General features: G+C 39.9%; 1 protein-coding gene across 1 annotated transcript in view; it reads right to left on the bottom strand.

The window, feature by feature from the left end:
* Positions 1 to 257: 257 nt before the first annotated feature.
* Positions 258 to 18,957, bottom strand: part of pex13 (peroxisomal biogenesis factor 13) — a 31,880-nt gene continuing 13,180 nt past the window's right edge. Inside the window, exons 2-4 of the mRNA XM_078556899.1 lie at positions 16,311 to 17,005; positions 4,920 to 5,045; positions 258 to 1,997 (exon numbers count right to left, since the gene is read on the bottom strand). Coding sequence (XP_078413025.1) covers positions 1,693 to 1,997; positions 4,920 to 5,045; positions 16,311 to 17,005 — 1,126 coding nt within the window. The 3' untranslated portion in view covers positions 258 to 1,692. The remainder of the gene's footprint in view (positions 1,998 to 4,919; positions 5,046 to 16,310; positions 17,006 to 18,957) is intronic.

Below are 18,957 nucleotides of genomic sequence, written 5' to 3' on the forward strand. Positions count from 1 at the left end.
TTTTTGATTTATGTCCCTTGGAACTAGACTAAAATAGCCTTAAGCTTTTTTCACTTACAATGCCTCAACAGCCATTAGAATAAATTCTAGATTCAATTTCAAATCCCAAACCTTGACCGATTACTCACCTCTCTAGCCTCAAAGGGGTTTGGGGTCAATTCTATCATGTTGATTACCACCCCAGCTTAATTCTGCCAACTCATTTCAGACAAAGGGTTGAAACTAGGACCCTCTTGATCTACAGACTCAATACCACACTAGGTGCAGGTGTATTTATTCAAATTCACAGGGATCATAAACTGGAGAAAATGTTAAATCCATGGAAGCAATTTATACATCTACACCTGCAATTATTTACGAAGCATATTATAATTGTTTTACAAATAATATTATACATTTTTAAATCATTGTACAGTTGTCCAAAATATTGTAATTTAAAGAGACTGTTACTTTTTGTTGCATATCTCATGGGTAATGATTCATTGACTCACCTCCTTGAAAATGGATGGAGTACAAAGTATGGAACAATGTGAGAGGGGAAGCCTTACATTAAAACGATAAAAATTTACATATTTTCACAATGTAAAGAGCACTCTGCATGGAAACTTCCCAGTCTCTGTATATTTTATTGACTGATATTATTTAATAATGTTTGAAGAGAATTGGTTAAGAAATGTATGTAACCAAATGAAAAGACCAGTTTATATTAATTTATACAAATAATTTTCAGCAGACCTCCTATATTCTTACTTTACAGTTATGTTTCAACATTTATTACTTTCATCACGTAACATCCATTCTGTCACAAAGAGTTGGACACTACGTTCACCCTTTATCACAAGTAAGTTCCTACAGTTTTACTCAGCTGTGATTGCTACAGTTTGACTATTTCTCCTTGTTGGATTTACTATACAAATAATATTTTAATAAACCAACAGCAAACTAGTACCTGTTTCATGGTTATCCAATTATTAAGGACATCATGTCAGACATATATTAACTTCACTTGTGAAATTATTACTTGTGGATAATGTGAACAGTTTAAAAGTAGTCACAAGTTTAGTTCAAATGTTTGTAATAACCAATACAGTTTTGAGTTAGTACACGTATTATAATGATCTAGTTAATTTCATCAAGCAGCAGCGTATCACGAGCTACAGTTTACTACCAAACTTTCCATAATACCAGCAGTTCCACAAATACAAAAAAACCTGAGTATCAAATTTTAGGCATGGATTGAGCTTTTCGTTATGCTTGCAATTACATCAAGGTAACCAATTGTAGCCAATTTTGTTGAACAAAATCCAAGTCTCTCAAGAAGGACAACTTATTCACAGACAGACCAAAACACAGACCAAGTCTTTTGGCTTATGGGTCTAATCATCAAAAGTTGTTGAAATCTCAGGAGTTTTTAGAAAAGATCCAGAGATTTTAACAATGAATAATTATCCACTCTGTATTGGCCAAATATATTAATTACTTGGTCTATGTAGGAAAATGATATGGATACTTACTAGTAGGTGGCAAATAAATTAAACATCTTATATACCTGATTCATTTCTCAAAGAATATGTTGCTGGGTTGAGGATGAAGGGATCGTAAATCAGTACAACAAAAACTTAAAAGCTATTAATATCATTTAATACACCAGCTTTACAAAGGGAAAGGTTTCTTCCTGTTACTAATAAGTTGTCAGTCATTCGTGACATCCTTCCCAGTATTTGCGGATTCTGTAGAGATAGGATCCTTACTACGTTCTGGTGTTTCAGTAAAAACCGATTCAAAGGCTGCCTCTTGTTCCTCCAGTGACTCAATGACATTAGTTCCATTTGCAGTTGCTGAACCTCCAAGTGGCTGCTTCTCTGCCATGCGTTCCAGCTCTGCTGGTCTTCTGCCCCGTCTTTTACCTAAAATTCTGACATAATTAGCTGGCACTAATCCTGTTGTTTGACCATCCAAACTGGCCAGCAACCACCCACGTACTTTGGGTTGTTGTTCTGAAAAAAGAAGATAAATACTTAATTGTTTTCATTAGTACCAAATGCAGTGTTTGGGACTGGGTCTTACACTAACCAAGAGTTTGATGAATTCATTTCTAAGTGTTGAAAACGTCAATTAACATGAAATGCTTTCAGTGCATTTTGCATTTTGGCATAAGGGACAAATGTGATAAATTGGTCTCTTTATTTAAGAAAAGGTATAAATGAATTAGAAGCAGTTCAGAGAAGGTTTACTTGACTGATACCTGGGATGGGGAGTCATCTTATGATGAAAGGTTGGACTGGCTGGGCCTGTATCCATTGGAGTTCAAAAGAATGAGAGGTGATCTTATTGAAACATGTAAGAGCCTGAGGGGACTTGATAGGGTGGATGCCGAAAGGATGCCTCCCCTTGTGGAAGAGACTAGAATTAGGGGACATAGTTTAAAAATAAAGGGTATCCCATTTGAGACAGAGACGAGGAGAATTTTTCTCTCTCACAGGGTCCTGAGTCTTTGGAATTCTTTCCTGGACAGCAGTGGAGTCAGGGTCGTGAATATTTTTAAGGCAGAGGTAGATAGATTTTTGACTGACAAGGGAGTCAAAGGTTGCCAGGGGTAGGAACTGTGGATTTGAGGCTACAATCAGATTAGCCATGATCTTATTGAATGGTAGAGCAGACTCAAGGGGCCAAATGGCCAACTCCTGCTCCTAATTCGTATATCGTATGTAATTCACATTCAACTGTAGACTTGATTTTAACAACTTAAATAGAAACCCATTAAGATTGCTATACAGCATACTTAAACCTTCCAGTTTCTTCATTAGCTTCATAATATACAATTACAGATGATTACCATGCATAATGCTACTTCAGAACCATTTATGCATGCAATCTACCCTTTTCTTTCAATTGTAAGTACTTCAAATGCTGCTCACCAGCAAATACGGGCCTTTGTCCACCTTGCTCTTTTTCCTATTTTAATTTGTTTCATTTGCCTGGCTTTAACTGTTCACTCAATCTTGAGGTTTGGTGTCTCCTGGCCAAACATTTTATTCTAGTTTATATATCTTCCCTTCATTCTTTCTCTGCTTATTGCCCTCTTTATACATATTTACCCACCATCTGACTTTTGGACACGCAGTCCCAAATTCTGTCATCATCTTATTCTTTTTTTATATCCACCATGGTCTGTCTTTCTTGATTACTGTCTGATTTCTAAGGTAAATTTTAGCTTGTACAAATGCAGTCCATGGCCCAGATAGACATTACCAATCTAGTATACTGTGAACTATTCCATCTCTATGGGAAAGGGTATAAACAGATTTGCTGGGGTGTTGACTGAAATAAAATTGTAATGCCCTACACAGATAACCACTCTACCATCACTCACTGAAGAATGACCAAGGGTGATACAGCAATTCAATTACCAATGAAGCCAATATGAGTGACTGCTTTCAAAGGGAAGAAAATAGTTAGGATGAAAATTCTAAAATTAGTTTGTTTGTCATATAATCTTTCAAATTGTAAATTCAGTCTTATTTTTCTTCTTTTGCTACTTTGCTACTTACCTGTTAGCAGGGGTCGGGAAAAAAATAAAAGCAAAAATTGAATTTATGCACAGCCCTTGTGGATGTTCATTACAGAAGCCTTAAATTCATGATGACATTTTTGCTAATGTTACCGAATGGAAGAAAATAAACCTGAGTTTTAATTTTACCAGATTTCATATATATATAATATATATAGTTACATATGTTTTATATATAAAGCTTTTCATTTTGCACACATTAGGACAGGTGCAGGAAGGCCAAATTTCAAAGGGTGCACCAATTTATACTGTGTGAGAAAAGAGAGCTGATTGGTTGGCAAGTCGAATCCGATTGGTCAAGGCATTGCCATGGAGAATGCACCAGGGAACTACTGTCCGTCAAACTTTGTTTATTTAAAAAAAAAGATGCAATGCTTGGACAAGTTCCTTTTGCCTACAGCAGGCGGTTCTTGTGTATGAGTATACGTAGCACTTTTGAAACTGGAAAGTGTCCAGTCAAATTACCCTGGGAGGGCAAGGTATCTCAACAATGTGAGCAACAGGTAAAGCTAGCCATTTCACGCTGCTAGTATTCAGTAGTAACACAAGTGGTATTTTCCACTAACAGGATGCTGATGTCAAGCCAAAAAGACGTTCCACCTACTATATGAATGAGTAATATGGTATATGAGCTTCAGTGCCAGTGTGATGCCAGGTACATAGGCTGTATGACCCAATGACTGGCAGATCATATCAAACAACATGTCCTTTCAGCTGTTCGCAATAGGTGGAGTACTGACCATATTCAATCAGCTCATGCTTGCATAATATGTCTAATATTAGATGTGATTCCACAATTTGGACAGCACTTGCTGAACAATCCTGAATGTGTAAAGATTTACGCTAACACCTAATTTAAGATTATCAGTTGGGCTTGCAATGTGGCTCACTTACACTTGCTAGAAGCTACATATATTCACATGCAGGGACCTGTCCTCTGTAGGCAAAAGGAATGTGCCCAGGCATTGCGCCTTTACTGAATTAAACAAAAGCTTGGGGGGGGGGGGGGGGGGGAGGGGCAATAGTTCCTTGGTACAGTCTCCATGGCAACGCTTCAAGCAGAGTCGACTTGCCAACCAGTCAGCATCCTTTTCTCATGCAGTATAAACTGTTTCTCCCTTTAATATTTGGCATTCTTGAATCTTTCCTGATGAGTGCAAGGCACATCTCTTTTTTCAGCAGTAGTCAAATTCTGTACAACCAAGCGAATATATATATATATATATATATATATATAAATAATAATATATTATATACACACATAAAAACATATTTAAATATATAATATATATATTCTATACTTGTATATTGTACCCTATTGGTTTGAAAACAGAGTTGAAGGACTCACCTTTGGGGGCCAGGTTCAGCAGGTCACTCGAACGAAATGTGAGCTCTTCTTCTGAGCCAGCTGTGAAATCATATTCTGCCTTTGCTACAACATGATCATCTTCTCCACTTGCCCAACTTGTTGATTCTTATTTGAAAATAGAGGAAATACACATGAACATTAGCAAATTAATTAATCACAATCCATGAAAAAAGATGCAATCTTAAAGAACAAAAAAAGTACAGACATTTTGTAATTCAATCTGTGATCATCACCGTTGATAGCAGCTTAAACATATAGAAAATACAGTGAATCTGCAATAATGGGGCCCTCGTTGTCAACACATGGCTCCTCAAATGAAGCCATATGGGTAGAACTGAAAAACAAAAAAGGAGCAATCACGTTGCTGGGAGTGTACTATAGGCCCCCAACAGTCAGAGAGAAATAGAAGAGCAGATATGTAGGCAAATTTCAGATAAGTGTAAAAATAATAGGGTAGTAATAGTGGGGGATTTCAACTTCCCCAACATTAATTAGGTTAGTCATAGTGTGATAGGTTTAGAGGGTGCAGAATTCTTAAAATGCATTCAGGAGAGTTTTTTAAGCCAGTACATAGAAGGTCCTACAAGAGAAGGGGTGGTCCTGGACTTAATTTTAGGGAATGAAGCCAGGCAAGTGGTAGATGTATCAGTGGGGGAGCATTTTGCAGATAGTGATCATAACTCCTTTAGATTCAAGGTTGTTATGGAAAAGAACAAGGTCAGATATGATTTGGCCAGAGTGGACTGGGAGCAGCTACTTTTAGCTAAATCTGTGTCAGAGCAGTGGGATTCATTCAAGAAGGAAATAGGGAGTGTACAGGGCCAACATATTCCAGTAAAGATAAAGGGTGGGACCAACAAATCCAGGGAACCCTGGATGTCGAGTGATATACAGGATTGGATAAAGAGAAAGAAGGTGGCTCATGGCAGATACCGAGGGCTCAAAACAGCGGAAGCCCTAGAGAAGTATAGAATGTGTGGGGGGGAACTTAAAAAGGAAATTAGGAGAGCAAAAAGCGGGCATGAAAAAATATTGGCAGGTAAAATAAAGGAAAATCCAAAGTTATTTTACAAATACATTAAGAGTAAGAGGATAACTAGGGAAATAATAGGGCCCATTAAGAACCATAGTGGTAATTTGTATGTGGAGCCGGAAGACGTAGGTAGGGTTCTAAATTAATACTTTGTGTCGGTGTTCACAAGTGAGAAGGACGACATGGGTATGGAAAGCAGGCAGAAAGAGTGTGATATAATTAAAGAAATTAGCTTAGAAATGGAGGAGGTTCTAAGTGGTCTGGCAGGCTTAAAAGTAGATAAATCTCCAGGCCCAGATGAAATGTATCCCAGGCTTTTGAGTGAGGCAAAGGAGGAGATAGCAGGGGCGCTGGCAATAATTTTCAATACCTCTCTGGCCACAGGAGAGGTGCCAGAGGACTGGAGGGCAGCCAATGTGGTACCGTTATTCAAGAAGGGAGGAAGGGATAAACCATGGAACTACAGGCCAGTCAGTCTAACCTCAGTGGTGGGGAAACTATTGGAAGCAATTCTGATGGACAGAATTAATTTACACTTGGAGAGGCAGGGATTAATCAAGGACAGTCAACGTGGTTTTGTTAAGGGAAGGTCATGTCTGACCAATTTGATTGAATTTTTCAAAGAGGTGACCAGGTGTGTAGATGAGGGCAATGCATTTGACGTAGTCTACTTGGACTTCAGCAAGGCTTTTGATAAGGTCCCACATGGGAGACTGATAACGAAGGGAAGAGCTCATGGGATCCAAGGCAATTTAGCTAACTGGATCCAGAATTGGCTGAGGAAGCAGAGGGTGATGGTCGAGGGGTGTTTTTTGTGACTGGATGCCTGCGTCCAGTGGGGCTCCACAGGGATCGGTGTTGGGTCCCTTGCTGTTTGTGGTATATATAAACGATTTAGACTTGAATGTAGCAGGGTTGATCAGTACGTTTGCGGATGACACGAAAATTGGTGGGGTGGTAAATAGTGAGGAGGATAGCCTTAGATTACAGGGGGATATATAGACGGGCTGGTCAGATGGGCTGATCAGTGGCAAATGGAATTTAATCCGGATAAGTGTGAGGTAATGCACTTGGGCAGGACAAACAAGGCACGGGAATACACAATGAATGGTAGGACCCTGGGAAGTACAGGGGATCAGAGGGATCTTAGTGTACATGTCCACAGGTCCCTTAAGGTAGCGGGACAGGTAGATAAGGTGGTTAAGAAGGCATATGGGATAACTTGCCTTTATTAGCTGAGGCACAGAATATAAGAGCAGGGAGGTAATGCTGGAACTGTATAAAACACTGGTTAGGCCACAGCTAGAGTATTGCGCGCAGTTCTGGAATCTGCATTATAGGAAGGATGTGATTGCACTAGAAAGAGTGCAGAGGAGATTTACCAGGATGTTGCCTGGGCTGGAGAGTTTTAGTTATGTGGAGAGATTGGGTAGAGTGGGGTTATTTTCCATGGAGCAGAGGAGATTGAGGGGGGACATGATTGAGGTGTATAAAATTATGAGGGGCACAGATAGGGTAGACAGGAAGGAACCTTTCCCCTTGGTGGAGGGATCAATAACTGGGGGCATAGATTTAAGGTAAGGGACAGGAGGTTTAGAGGGGATGTGAGGAAGAATTTTTTCACCCAGAGGGTGGTGGGAATCTGGAACTCTCTGCCTGAAAGGGTAGTAGAGGCAGAAACCCTCATAACATTTAAGAAGTATTTGGATGTGCACTTGCGATGCCATGGCATACAAGGCTATGGGCCTAGTGCTGGAAAACGGGATTAGAATAGTTAGGTGCTTGTTTGACCGGCGCAGACTCGATGGGCCTTTTTCTGTGCTGTAGATCTCTATGACATAGTTGGACAGCAGCAAGAACATTTCAGGACAGTAGGGGTACCTCTTCTATTGGGCTGTTATTCCAATCATAAGAGCATAAGAAATAAGAGCAGAAGTAGACTACCCAGCCCTTTGAGCCTGCTCCACTGTTCAATATGATCATGCCTGATCTTGAGCCTCAACTTCACTTTCCCCCCTGCTCCCCATATCCCTTGAATTCTAGAGAGGCCAAAACTCTTTTTATCTCAGACTTAAATATACTCAACAATGGAGCATCCACAACCCTCTTGGGTAGAGAATTCCAAAGGCTCTGAGTGAAGAAATTTCTCTTCATCTCAGTCCTAAACGATTGATGCTCCCCCCACCCCCAGACCTTGAGACTGTGCCTCTGTGTTCCAGATTAGATTCCTCAACCAGAGGAAACAACCTCTCAGTGTCTACCCCCTTCAGAATTTTGTACGTTGCAATGAAATTGTCTCTCATTCTTCTAAACTCCAGAGAGAATAGGCTCAATTATCTCAGTCTCTCATCATAGGGCAACCCCCTCATTCAGGAAACAAATTAGTGAACCATTGTTGTACTGCCTCCAATGCAAGTATAGCCTTTCTTAGGTGTGGAGAACAAAACTGCACACAGTACTCCAAGTGTGGTGTCACCAAAGTCCTGTAGCACTGTAGCAAGATTTCCTTATTCTTGTGCTCCAATCCCCTTGCAATAGGGGCCAAAATGCCATTAACCTTCCTAATTGCTTATTGTACCTGCAACCTAACTTTGTGTTCCTTGCACAAGTACATACTCTCTGAACATCAACATTTAAATGATTCACCCCTTTTAAAAAATATTCTGCTTTTCTATTCTTACTACTGAAGTGAATAACCTCACATTTCCCCACACGATAGTCCATCTGCCACCGTGTTGCCCACTCAACCTGTCTATATCTCTTTACAGTCTCTGTGTTCTCCTCACAGCTTACATTCCCGCCTAACTTTGTATCATCAGCAAACTTAGATACATTACTGTCAGTCTTTTTGTCTAAATCATTAATATTGATTGTAAATAGCTGAGGCCTCAGCACTAATCCTTGCGGCAGTCCACTCTTACAGCCTGGGAACTTGAAAATGCCACATTTATCCCTGCTACCTGTCCATTAACCAATTCTCCATTCATGCTAATATATTACCCCCAACTCATCTTGTGTATTAACATTTTGTGTGGCATCTTAACAGGTACCTTTTGGAAATCCAAGTATACTACATTTACTGGTTCCTCTTTTGTCTAACCTACTAGTTGCATCCTCAAAAACTCTAATAATTTTGTCAAACATGATCTCCCTTTCATAAAACCACGTTGACTTTGTCTGTTTATGCTATGATTTTATAAGTGCATTGTTAAGACTCCCTTAATAACCAGATTTCAGTATTTTCTCAACAACCGATGTCAGGTTAACTGGTCTGCAGTTCAGTTTTTAATTTCCTTCCTTTCTTGAATAGCAGTGTTACATTCTTTTTATTCATTCAAGGGATGTGGGTTTTGCTGGCTGAGCCAGCATTTATTGCCCATCCCTAGTTTCCCTTGAGAAGGTGGTGGTGAGCTGACTTCTTGAACCACTGCAGTCCAAGTGGTGTGGGTACACCCACAGTGCTGATAGGAAAGGAGTTCCAGGATTTTGACCCAGTGACAGTGAAGGAACGGCGATATATTTCCAAGTCAGGATGGTGAATGACTTGGAGGGAAACTTCCAGGTGGTGGTGTTCCCATGTGTCTGCTGCCCTTGTCCTTCTAGGTGGTAGTGGTCACGGGCTTGGAAGGTGCTGTCTAAGGAGCCTTGGTGAATTGTTAACTTCCAGTCTGCTGGGGCTGTTCTAGAATCTAGGGAATAACAAGCACATCCACTATCTCTGAAGTTACCTCTCTTTGAACCCAAGGATGTAAGTAGGCCATCTGATCCCAGGGGTGTGTTGGTTTTTAGTCCCTTAAATTTCTCCCATACTTTTTCTCTGCTGATGTTAATTACCCGAAGTTCCTCACTCTGATTAGCTTCTTGTTACAAATTACATACCAGAAATAGAAGGTATCTTCCGCTGCGAAAGCAGACGAAAAATACACGTTCAGCATCTCTGCAATTTTCTCATTCCCCATGATGTTTTTCCCTCTCTGCCTCTAAGAGGTCTATGTTTACTTTAGCTATTCTCCTTTATATCTACTGTTTCTTCCTAATTTTATTAGGCATGAGGGGCTGGAAAATTCTGGTCAAAGTGGTTGAATTAAATTCTTTTGTAAAAGGAGGTATCCTGCGAAAATTGTTTAGAATTGAATTTCTAGAAAACATTTAACATCTATTTAAAGTAATTTCTTCCTTTTGGCTAGACATTGCCATAAATATAATCCACACATATGGCCACATATGATCTAACTGTCTTGGTTGTTAGGCAAAAATCAGAAAAAGAAACTGTTAAGAGATATTGAAGTTTTTCTTTGAAGATTGTACCATTAAACCCACATGCAGTCCACTATGATTTTTTCCTAGGGCCAGAATCACTTCTGGATCCGCTATGGGAACACTCACTGCCTTTTCTAGCCTTCCATATTTTCATCTCATTTTGCCACTCCATAGATCTTACTCTTGTCCATCATCTGGAATGTTTAGTTAACGTTCAAATTTGCTGGTGGTTTTCCCTGCTCTCCCTACAATGGTCACATCCCTCCTTTCACTGGCCCCTTCTGATATGTATGTTACCCTAGTGCTGACTTTCGGTAGTTGTCCTTTGGGATAAATGGACTAATGCACAAAATAGGGCTATCACTTTGTCTAGCATCACCCAGCCCCTTATTCCACTGTGTTCTGCTCCTCATAACTGTTAAACATATGAGTATGTGATGTGCAGGGTGCCTCATTACCTTCTACTATCAGATCCTGCAAGCTTATAATCAATCCCGATTAACCTAGATGAATGTATGCCAACAGTTTGACAACCATGTTGGAGAATTATTGTCTTCCCATGACATCCTATCACTTCACCCAGACCTTTGCATTCTTTCTGTCCCTCTCTTTTATAGTATACTAAATCTCCAGGATTAAAGTTTATCTCTGACGGTCTTATGCAATGCCATAAGGCTTGCTGAATTTTCTCTAAAACTTCTGCCTTGATGAATGCCCTTCACCCTGCCTATAGGGCATTTAAGTGCACATAAATAGTGGAACTAATTGTAGTTCCTACAAAGGACAGGGGGTGATCACGCATCACCGAAGTTATTTTTGGATTTCTCCCACAGACCAACTGATATGGACTATAGCCCCCAACCATTTGAAGTGAATTGTTTGCATGGATTGCCCACGCTAGGGCTGATATTAGTTTACAATTTGGTTTGTCAGTTAAGATCTTAAGGAGCATCTCATCAATCACCATGCGATTTCTTTCACAAAGCCTATTACTGAAGGGGCTTTCAGCTGCAGTGTTCATCACTACAATGTTCATATCTTTGTACATCTCTAAATTGTCACTGGCAAATTTCCCCTCCCATTGTCAGTTAGGAATTTAGCTGGTGCCCCCAATCCGTCTCATATCCATCTCTCCATGATTTTATCCAGAATCACTCTTTTATATTTACCATGGACTAGTGTAGGCATACTGAATCTTGTTGCCATATTTATAAAATATAAAATGAAAATGTTTCTATCCTCCCACATCTTTAAACCCATAGCTACTACTTCATTAAAGTCTTTTGCTAATGGGAGACTTACCGTGATAGTGTCCTCCGATACTTATTGCATATCACACCGTTTCACTAATTGCTTCAATAAGCTTGTGTATTCATCATCAACTACCCTGCACCCTTTAGTAGGATTTTTAACCTGTGACAAGAGGGACAGAGGGATGAGCAAATTGTCAATGTAACTTTAAGACAATTTGCTTTTTCTCTCTCAAATTCCTATCATCTGATGCCATTAACACTTCTTTAATGTTCTGATTAGAGATGCTAGGTTTTGTTAAAGGGATACAATAATGTCATGATTGGAAAGCCAGGAGGTTTGCAATTCACCCAAAGACAACTGTCTTATCATGTTCCACGACCAATTTCATTTGTGCCTTTTTCATGGATGGCTTGTTCAGCAGCAAGTGTATCTCACTAGATACTAATTCTGTACTAATAAAGTGGTTTACCCCATCTATTCTACATGAAATCACCACTCTTTTCAGTGACTTTAACATGTTCTCATTCCCGAACCTGAAGCAAGTAGAACTTTCATATTCCTTGACCTTGCTTCGAGCCTTACCACTTGGTGAATCCAAACATTTAAAGCAATCCATTCCATGTGCTGTGGAGAGGTATCCACTGTCCTACATGGCACAATTAAATGAATCCATGAGTAGTACATTAATAACCAGACTGAGGCCTCTTGTGAGCAGCGCAATTGCCTCAGACTGATCAATATCATCTTCCTCTTCCAACCTTCTGTATCATGCATCGCCTCGAAGACCCTATTGTTCCATAATTTGCTGCATAATGACATTTCGAATCACATCGGAAACACCTGTTAATAATTCCCTGGGTTATTTTTACTCCATTCCTGCCAAATCTGCCAAAAACGAACTCATCCTCATTTATTTTATCTCTGGTTCTTCTGTTGTATTGACGCCTGCACCCCATATCTGAATGGTTTCAAAATGCTGCCAGCATTGAATTCTCCATATTTTGTGACATCGCCAAATGTCTCATTTGTGCCATGAAGGCCACTGGGAACGAGTTTGCACCTGATCCTGCTTTTGGTAGGAAGCAACAGTGCCAAGGCCGTACCTTGCTTTTTCTTTGGCAAGCATGTAACCCATGTCCACATATCTACCTCATTTTTCCATTGATCATAAGGTGCAAATTCAGAGAATATCAGTGGGAAATCATACCCAGTCTTCTGTCAAAAAAATCTTAGTTTCCAATCTTCACCTTTAGGCAACCATTCTCTGCTATCATTTCAAATGGGTCCAAACCAGATGGTGAAGTACAAAACAAGATATAATTATTTTCCTTGATCGTACGTTTATTCACAGGATGCAGGCTTAGAGATCTCTACCTCTTAACTGCTACCCCCGTGTCCTACCTGACTCTCTTTATACTCTTTTGAGTACCAATTTACCTAATTAACCAAATAACCAATTTAAAAAGCCAATTAGACCAATTGAAAGTACACTGCCCCTTAGGGGCATGGGAAAAATTGAAAGGAATCTTACCAAATTAAAGCAAAAGGTGGTTTTGAAGGCCGATTAAGCACTCCAAACCCGCGGCGCCCAACCGCATACCAGTGGACACAGCATGCTTCCTCTCCAGGGACACCCGGCCGCAAACATAGCCATGGAAGAGGGGCAGACAGTCAGGCTGGACGACCCCCCTTGACCGCCTGCTGCCTGGACCTGTTAACGGCCAGGCCCAGGAGCAGGCTTACAAGGAGGCCCTCCCCACTGCCAGCTTGCCCTCTTCCACACCAAATGGCCAAAGATCAGGAGTGTGGGGCTGAAGTGCAGCTAGAATTGGAGGATCAGCCCCTTCAAAAAGCTAAAAATAGGCTTCAACCTCATGGACTCGATGTACACATGGAGCACGGGCTCCAAAAGGCTGCAAAAAATGCAATCGGCCTGGGAGTCCGTGGACCATCTTAACCCACAGTTATACAGGACCTCTGCATGCAACACCCTCCACGCCAGATCCCCAATGGAAAAAGGGAGGACTCCCATGTACAGAGCCCTCCACGAGGAACTCCCTCCACTGACGGACAGCAGGATGGAAAGCTACAGCACATCTGGACTGTTGACGAGGGCGAGGATGAGGACATGAAGGGCATGCAGCAGCAGCCCGTACAGGAAATCCTTCCACGCCGACCGAAAAGGCATGGAGGGAGTTTACGCAAGACAGATCAAATTGTGGGGCTGTGGCTCCCGAGGATGACCCTCTTTATATGTGGTACTAGGCCTTAATCAAAAAATGCCCATCACCTCTGCATCTTTAACCACATAATCAACAAACCATCAACATACTACAGTACTACACTGGAGTGTCGGCCGAAATTGTGTGTTCAACTCTCTGCGGCGGGGCTTAAACCCAGGACCTAGTGAGAATGCTATCACTGAGACACAACTAATTTATAGCATAATAGAATATTGTTTTCAGGAAGTGAGATATTGAGCAAAACTAAATACCTTAAGTGGGTATACTGAGTTACAATTGTATATTACAAGTAACCATTATTTATATAACATGTCAATGAGAGAATGCCTCACTGATTATTCTAATCGTGTTTGAGTGCTATAGCAGATAATTCCCCACAAAGTTTTGATTAGAAACACGCATTTATGTTTTTGATAAGAGCTCCATTCCTAATATCTATCTCTGGCTTAGCATCATCTAAGCCATTAAGCTATGGACAGAAAGATGGAAACAAATGAAGCAACAAGTGTTCTGAAGGCCACAGGTGAAAATGTGTTTATAAGGATTGGAAATTAGGTAATTATAACAATAAACATAGAGAATACACTGTATTTCTCTATATGCTTTCTGCACCTTGGTGTAATTAGAATATAGAACGCTCTCATTTTTTATAAGTATGCAAAATAAGTGTGTGTGTGAGCGTAAAAGACTGTGTAATTAATTAATGAACTTTTTGAGGATTGACGTCCTTAGAGTGGTGGGTCGTGTGTGTATTTGACACCTATGGATTCTCCACATTAGTCAATTGAGTCTTGGTACACAGGTTACATCACCGTCTCACCATTAGCATTACTTCACAAATCAGACTCCGGGCACTAAGATTGAGCGGTGGATTGTTGACAAGCACATCTTTAAAGGTGAAGCAAAATGTGTGGTTGTGATTTGGTTTTAAGACCTTATTTGCATTAGTAACTTTTTAAAAAATTAATTCATGAGATATGAGTGTTGCTGGCAAGGTCAGCATTTAAGCCCATCCCAATTTCCCTTCAGAAGCCAGAAGCGGATGGTGGGCTACCTTCATGAACCTTTGGAGCCTGTGGTGTCGTTAGGGAGTAGGGTCTAGGAATTTGACCACCGACAATGAAAGAATGGTGATATAGTTCCAAATCGGTATGTGACTTGGAGGGGAACTTGCATGGTGGAGTTCCATAGCATGGAGCTCCATGTTGGAGTTCTCATGTGACTGCTGCCTTTGTAGGCAGGAAAAGTTACAGGTTTAGAAGGTGCTGTAAGTATACAATATACTTTTATAGAAAAAAAATTATTTTGGAAAGGACATATGTATTGCTGCATACAAAAAGAACAGTTAGAAAAGTTTGTCACAATAATCAATGTTCATTCTGCCAACTAAAGTCACGTTCTATCTTCTCAAACTCTGGTAGTGCTAACTCCAGAGGGAGGATTCAAGGAGGGAAATTTGGCTAATTATTTTTCCATACTTGGTAACTGTTACCATCCTATGCTATAATGCTTTTTAACTGAAACAGATGAGCACCGTAGATATATAGTCAAATTCTATTGACTCAAAAACTTCTGGATAATTCTTTCTTGACAATTAGAAAAGCTCCAGAAATCTATTACTATCAACGGCAGGCCATTTGATGAGCTTATCTCACCCCTCCCATTGCCCTTAATATACAGGAATATTGTCCTCACCCAGGCCAAGCTCATTCTTAAAGCGTGCCTATTTGTACCATATTTAACAGTAATGTAATTGAGGATCACACTCAGAGGAGAAATATTTCCTGCCATCTATCCTGACTCTCTGCCTGCATTATTTAAGGGCATGTATTAGTTACAATATCATGATCTAATTCAAATATCTTAATCAAATCCACAACTGTTTTATAAACCTCTAATGACATCTCCCCTTGGTCTACAATTCTTCAAAGTAATTAGCTTTCTTCAAGCCTGTCCTCATAACTAACAGATCTAAGTATTTTTATCATTATTGTTACCCTTCTCTGTACCCTACCTAAAGCATCAATATTCACCAGAGTACATTGCACAGCGGAATATATAATTTCTAATTAGAAACAGAAATCAACTTTAATCTTGAAATGTTTTAGATTATGTAAGAACATTAGTTGCTTATGGTCTTACTTTAGTTCATTTGCAGAATATCCTAACCCAACATGGTTCAAATCCAATTCATCACTCCCCAGTCTGAGCTGGAAGCAACTAGAATTGATATCGCTGAACTGCTCCACTGCCTACACAACCAGTACACAGCTTTCCCTCAATGACTTCACAACCAAATGACCAAGATGCGTCCTGGAAGACTGGAAGTATCATGGAAATTAGAGCTACAACAAATTTGTCAAATTTGAGTTGATAGAATTTGACTATACTTCTACAGCGTTCATCTGTTTCATTCAAAAAGCATTATAGCATTGGATGGTAACAATTACCAAGAATGTAAAAAATAACTAGCCAAATACCTAAAATGATTATTGCCCTGGTAAAGATCATTGAGTGTAAACAGTAAATACAGTCAGTCATAATAATTTATACAACTTTATCCATCAGAGATTTTCTCACCTGGTTCTTCAGAAGTAGCTGAGCTTAATAATTTCCATATAAGATACGGACCTCCAAAAACAACTGCAAAAAACAAAAAGATAGGCCAGGATTTGCCTGACCCAGGTACTTTGTCTTCAGCCCCAGCTGGAACCACAGCACCAGCACTGTCTGCCCATAAATCCTCAACCTCAGAGTTGTTCCGCAGGCCCAGTAACCTTAGTAACTTCCTATATAAGTACTTCAAAGTTCTGATCAATGCAAATGCTGAAAGAACTTTGGTAAAATGCACTCGAAGTCTGGAAAAGTGATTAGCAACATCCAAGACAGCTCTGAAACTGTTGTATACTGCTGAAAAAGTAGCCTCAAGCATCATACTGACAGAAGCAAATGCATGAACAATACTTTCAATGGACTGAAATGCTCCTCTACTGCTTTCTTCAGCCTGGCGTACAAACCTACTGGGAGGAACATCATCAGTTCGAAATCTGTTGTAGCCAAGGCCTCCATATCCATAACTATAAGGGCTATAGCTTCCATACAAAGAGCTTCCATATGGTGTATATGCTGGAGAGAAGGTGTTATAAACAGATCTGTAAGTGCTGAGATTGCCAACTCCAGTCTGTTGTGCTGGTCTTGGGGGAAGAGGTGGTGGAATTCTTGTAAGTACAGGCTGTCCTTGTCTCGTGGGTAGGCCAGATAACAGTTCAGCAGATCTGAAACACAGGAAATGCAAAAATAATTTTAAGACACAAATCAAATAAAAATGGTTTGCTAAGAAGGAAAAGCATCATTGCGCAAATTCATGACGAAAATGTTTGGCAAATTTTTGTGTTTGGAGAGAGAGTCATGTGTGTTTTCCATTATTCAAGTAATGTAATGAACATTATGGAATTTATGTTTCAGCAATCACTTATAGACAATGAAAAAAGCTTTGCCAGAGAATGTGCTTTTCACGAAGATAGTGACAACTGTGGTTCCTGCATGAGTATTAATGTTATTGCTAGAACAATATTATCAAAAAACTTTTTAAAATCTGGATTGTGTTTTGTTTACAACTAGATCAGTTAAAATAACCATTGCAAAATTAAATCTTGTAGGCTTTTAGTCAGTTTTCGTAACATGAACCCATAGAAAAATCCTCAGTCATGATGCTTCATAGCTTTTTACAAATGCTTAGTTACTTACTTTATGATTTTGTCTTCACAGATAATTCCAAAATGAGAAATAATTTTAGGGTTACAAATGATTTGTTTAGTTTTCTCCTCGGTAATTGATTCTTTACAAGCAATAGTTTACTGATAAGTAGATCTGCTAATATACGGTCAACAAACAACCTATTAGGAGAGGTTGCATGAGAAATTAGACGAGTAGGCCATATGGCCCCTCAAGACTGTTCTGCCATTGAATACAATCATGGTTGATCTAATCTTGGCCTCAACTCCACTTTCCTGCCTGTTCCCATAACTCTCGAGTCCCCTATAGATCAAAAATTTTGTATCTCTCAGCCTCGAACATATTCAATGACCCAGCCTCCACTGCTCACTGGCAAAGATTCGCAAACATCTGAGAGAAGAAATTTCTCCTCAACTACCATAAATGGGTAGTCCCTTATATTGAAACTGTGGCCCCTAGATCTAGACTCTCCCACAAGGGGAGACATCCTCTCAGCATCTACCCTGTCAAGCCCCCTCTGAATCTTAAATGTTTCAATAGATCATTTCTCATTCTTCTAAACTCCTCAGAGTAAAGGACAAACTTGCTCAACCGTTCCTCATAAGACAACCCCTTCACCCCAACAATCAGCCCTGAACCTTCTCTGAACTGCTTCCAATGCAAATATAACCACCCTTAAATAAAGAGACCAAAATTGTATGCAGTACTCTAGGTGTGATCTCACCAACGCCCCTGAACAGTTTGTTGCAAATACAAAGTTTATAAGATTATGATGTTTGGGGATTGTCTCTTTAGGGTAAAATGGGGGAAAGAAAGGAGTCATATGACCTGTTCTGAAGATTACCGGGGTGGGAAGTGCAGATTGATTTACTAGAAAGAAGGTGCAAGACGTTCACACCTGTAAACAATGATCAAAACAGCTGTGCTGACGGTGGATAGACTGTTGGTCTTCAAGTCTCACAGGGAGTTTTCAGGAATGCCAGGTTTTGTAAATGATTTTACTGATTGAACAAGTAGGGGGTACACCTTCTACTGGAAAGGAAAGGTTGACAGAGACCAGCGTGTTAATTCCAATAATTATATGTTGAGGAAGAATGAGTCTACAGTTAGCCTGTACCTCAAAACAAGTTTATTTCCAAGACGGCAAAGTAAAGTCACAGACTCTCCGAGTTCCTCCCAGATGCACAGAGTGAACTGGTTTATATAATCTTGTAATGATTTCCTAATCCTTCCCCAATTGGTGACAGTAGTGCTTAATTACCAACTTAAAGCATGTATTCACCTAGCACCAAGGCATTGCAAAGCTTCAAAGTCCAAGAGGGAAAAGATCAATGTCTCAGCCCGAAAGCAGCCTGACGAAAGAAAAGAATTCCAAGTGCAGCTCACGACCAAGTTGGAAAAGCTTCACATATTCAACTCAATTTCAGAATAGTGGGGTCAAATAAAGTCAGTTGTACTATTCCCCTGTGCCAAGACCATTAGGTTCAAGTAT

Source organism: Cetorhinus maximus, chromosome 14, assembly GCF_964194155.1.
Source record: "Cetorhinus maximus chromosome 14, sCetMax3.hap1.1, whole genome shotgun sequence".
NCBI lineage: Eukaryota > Metazoa > Chordata > Chondrichthyes > Lamniformes > Cetorhinidae > Cetorhinus > Cetorhinus maximus.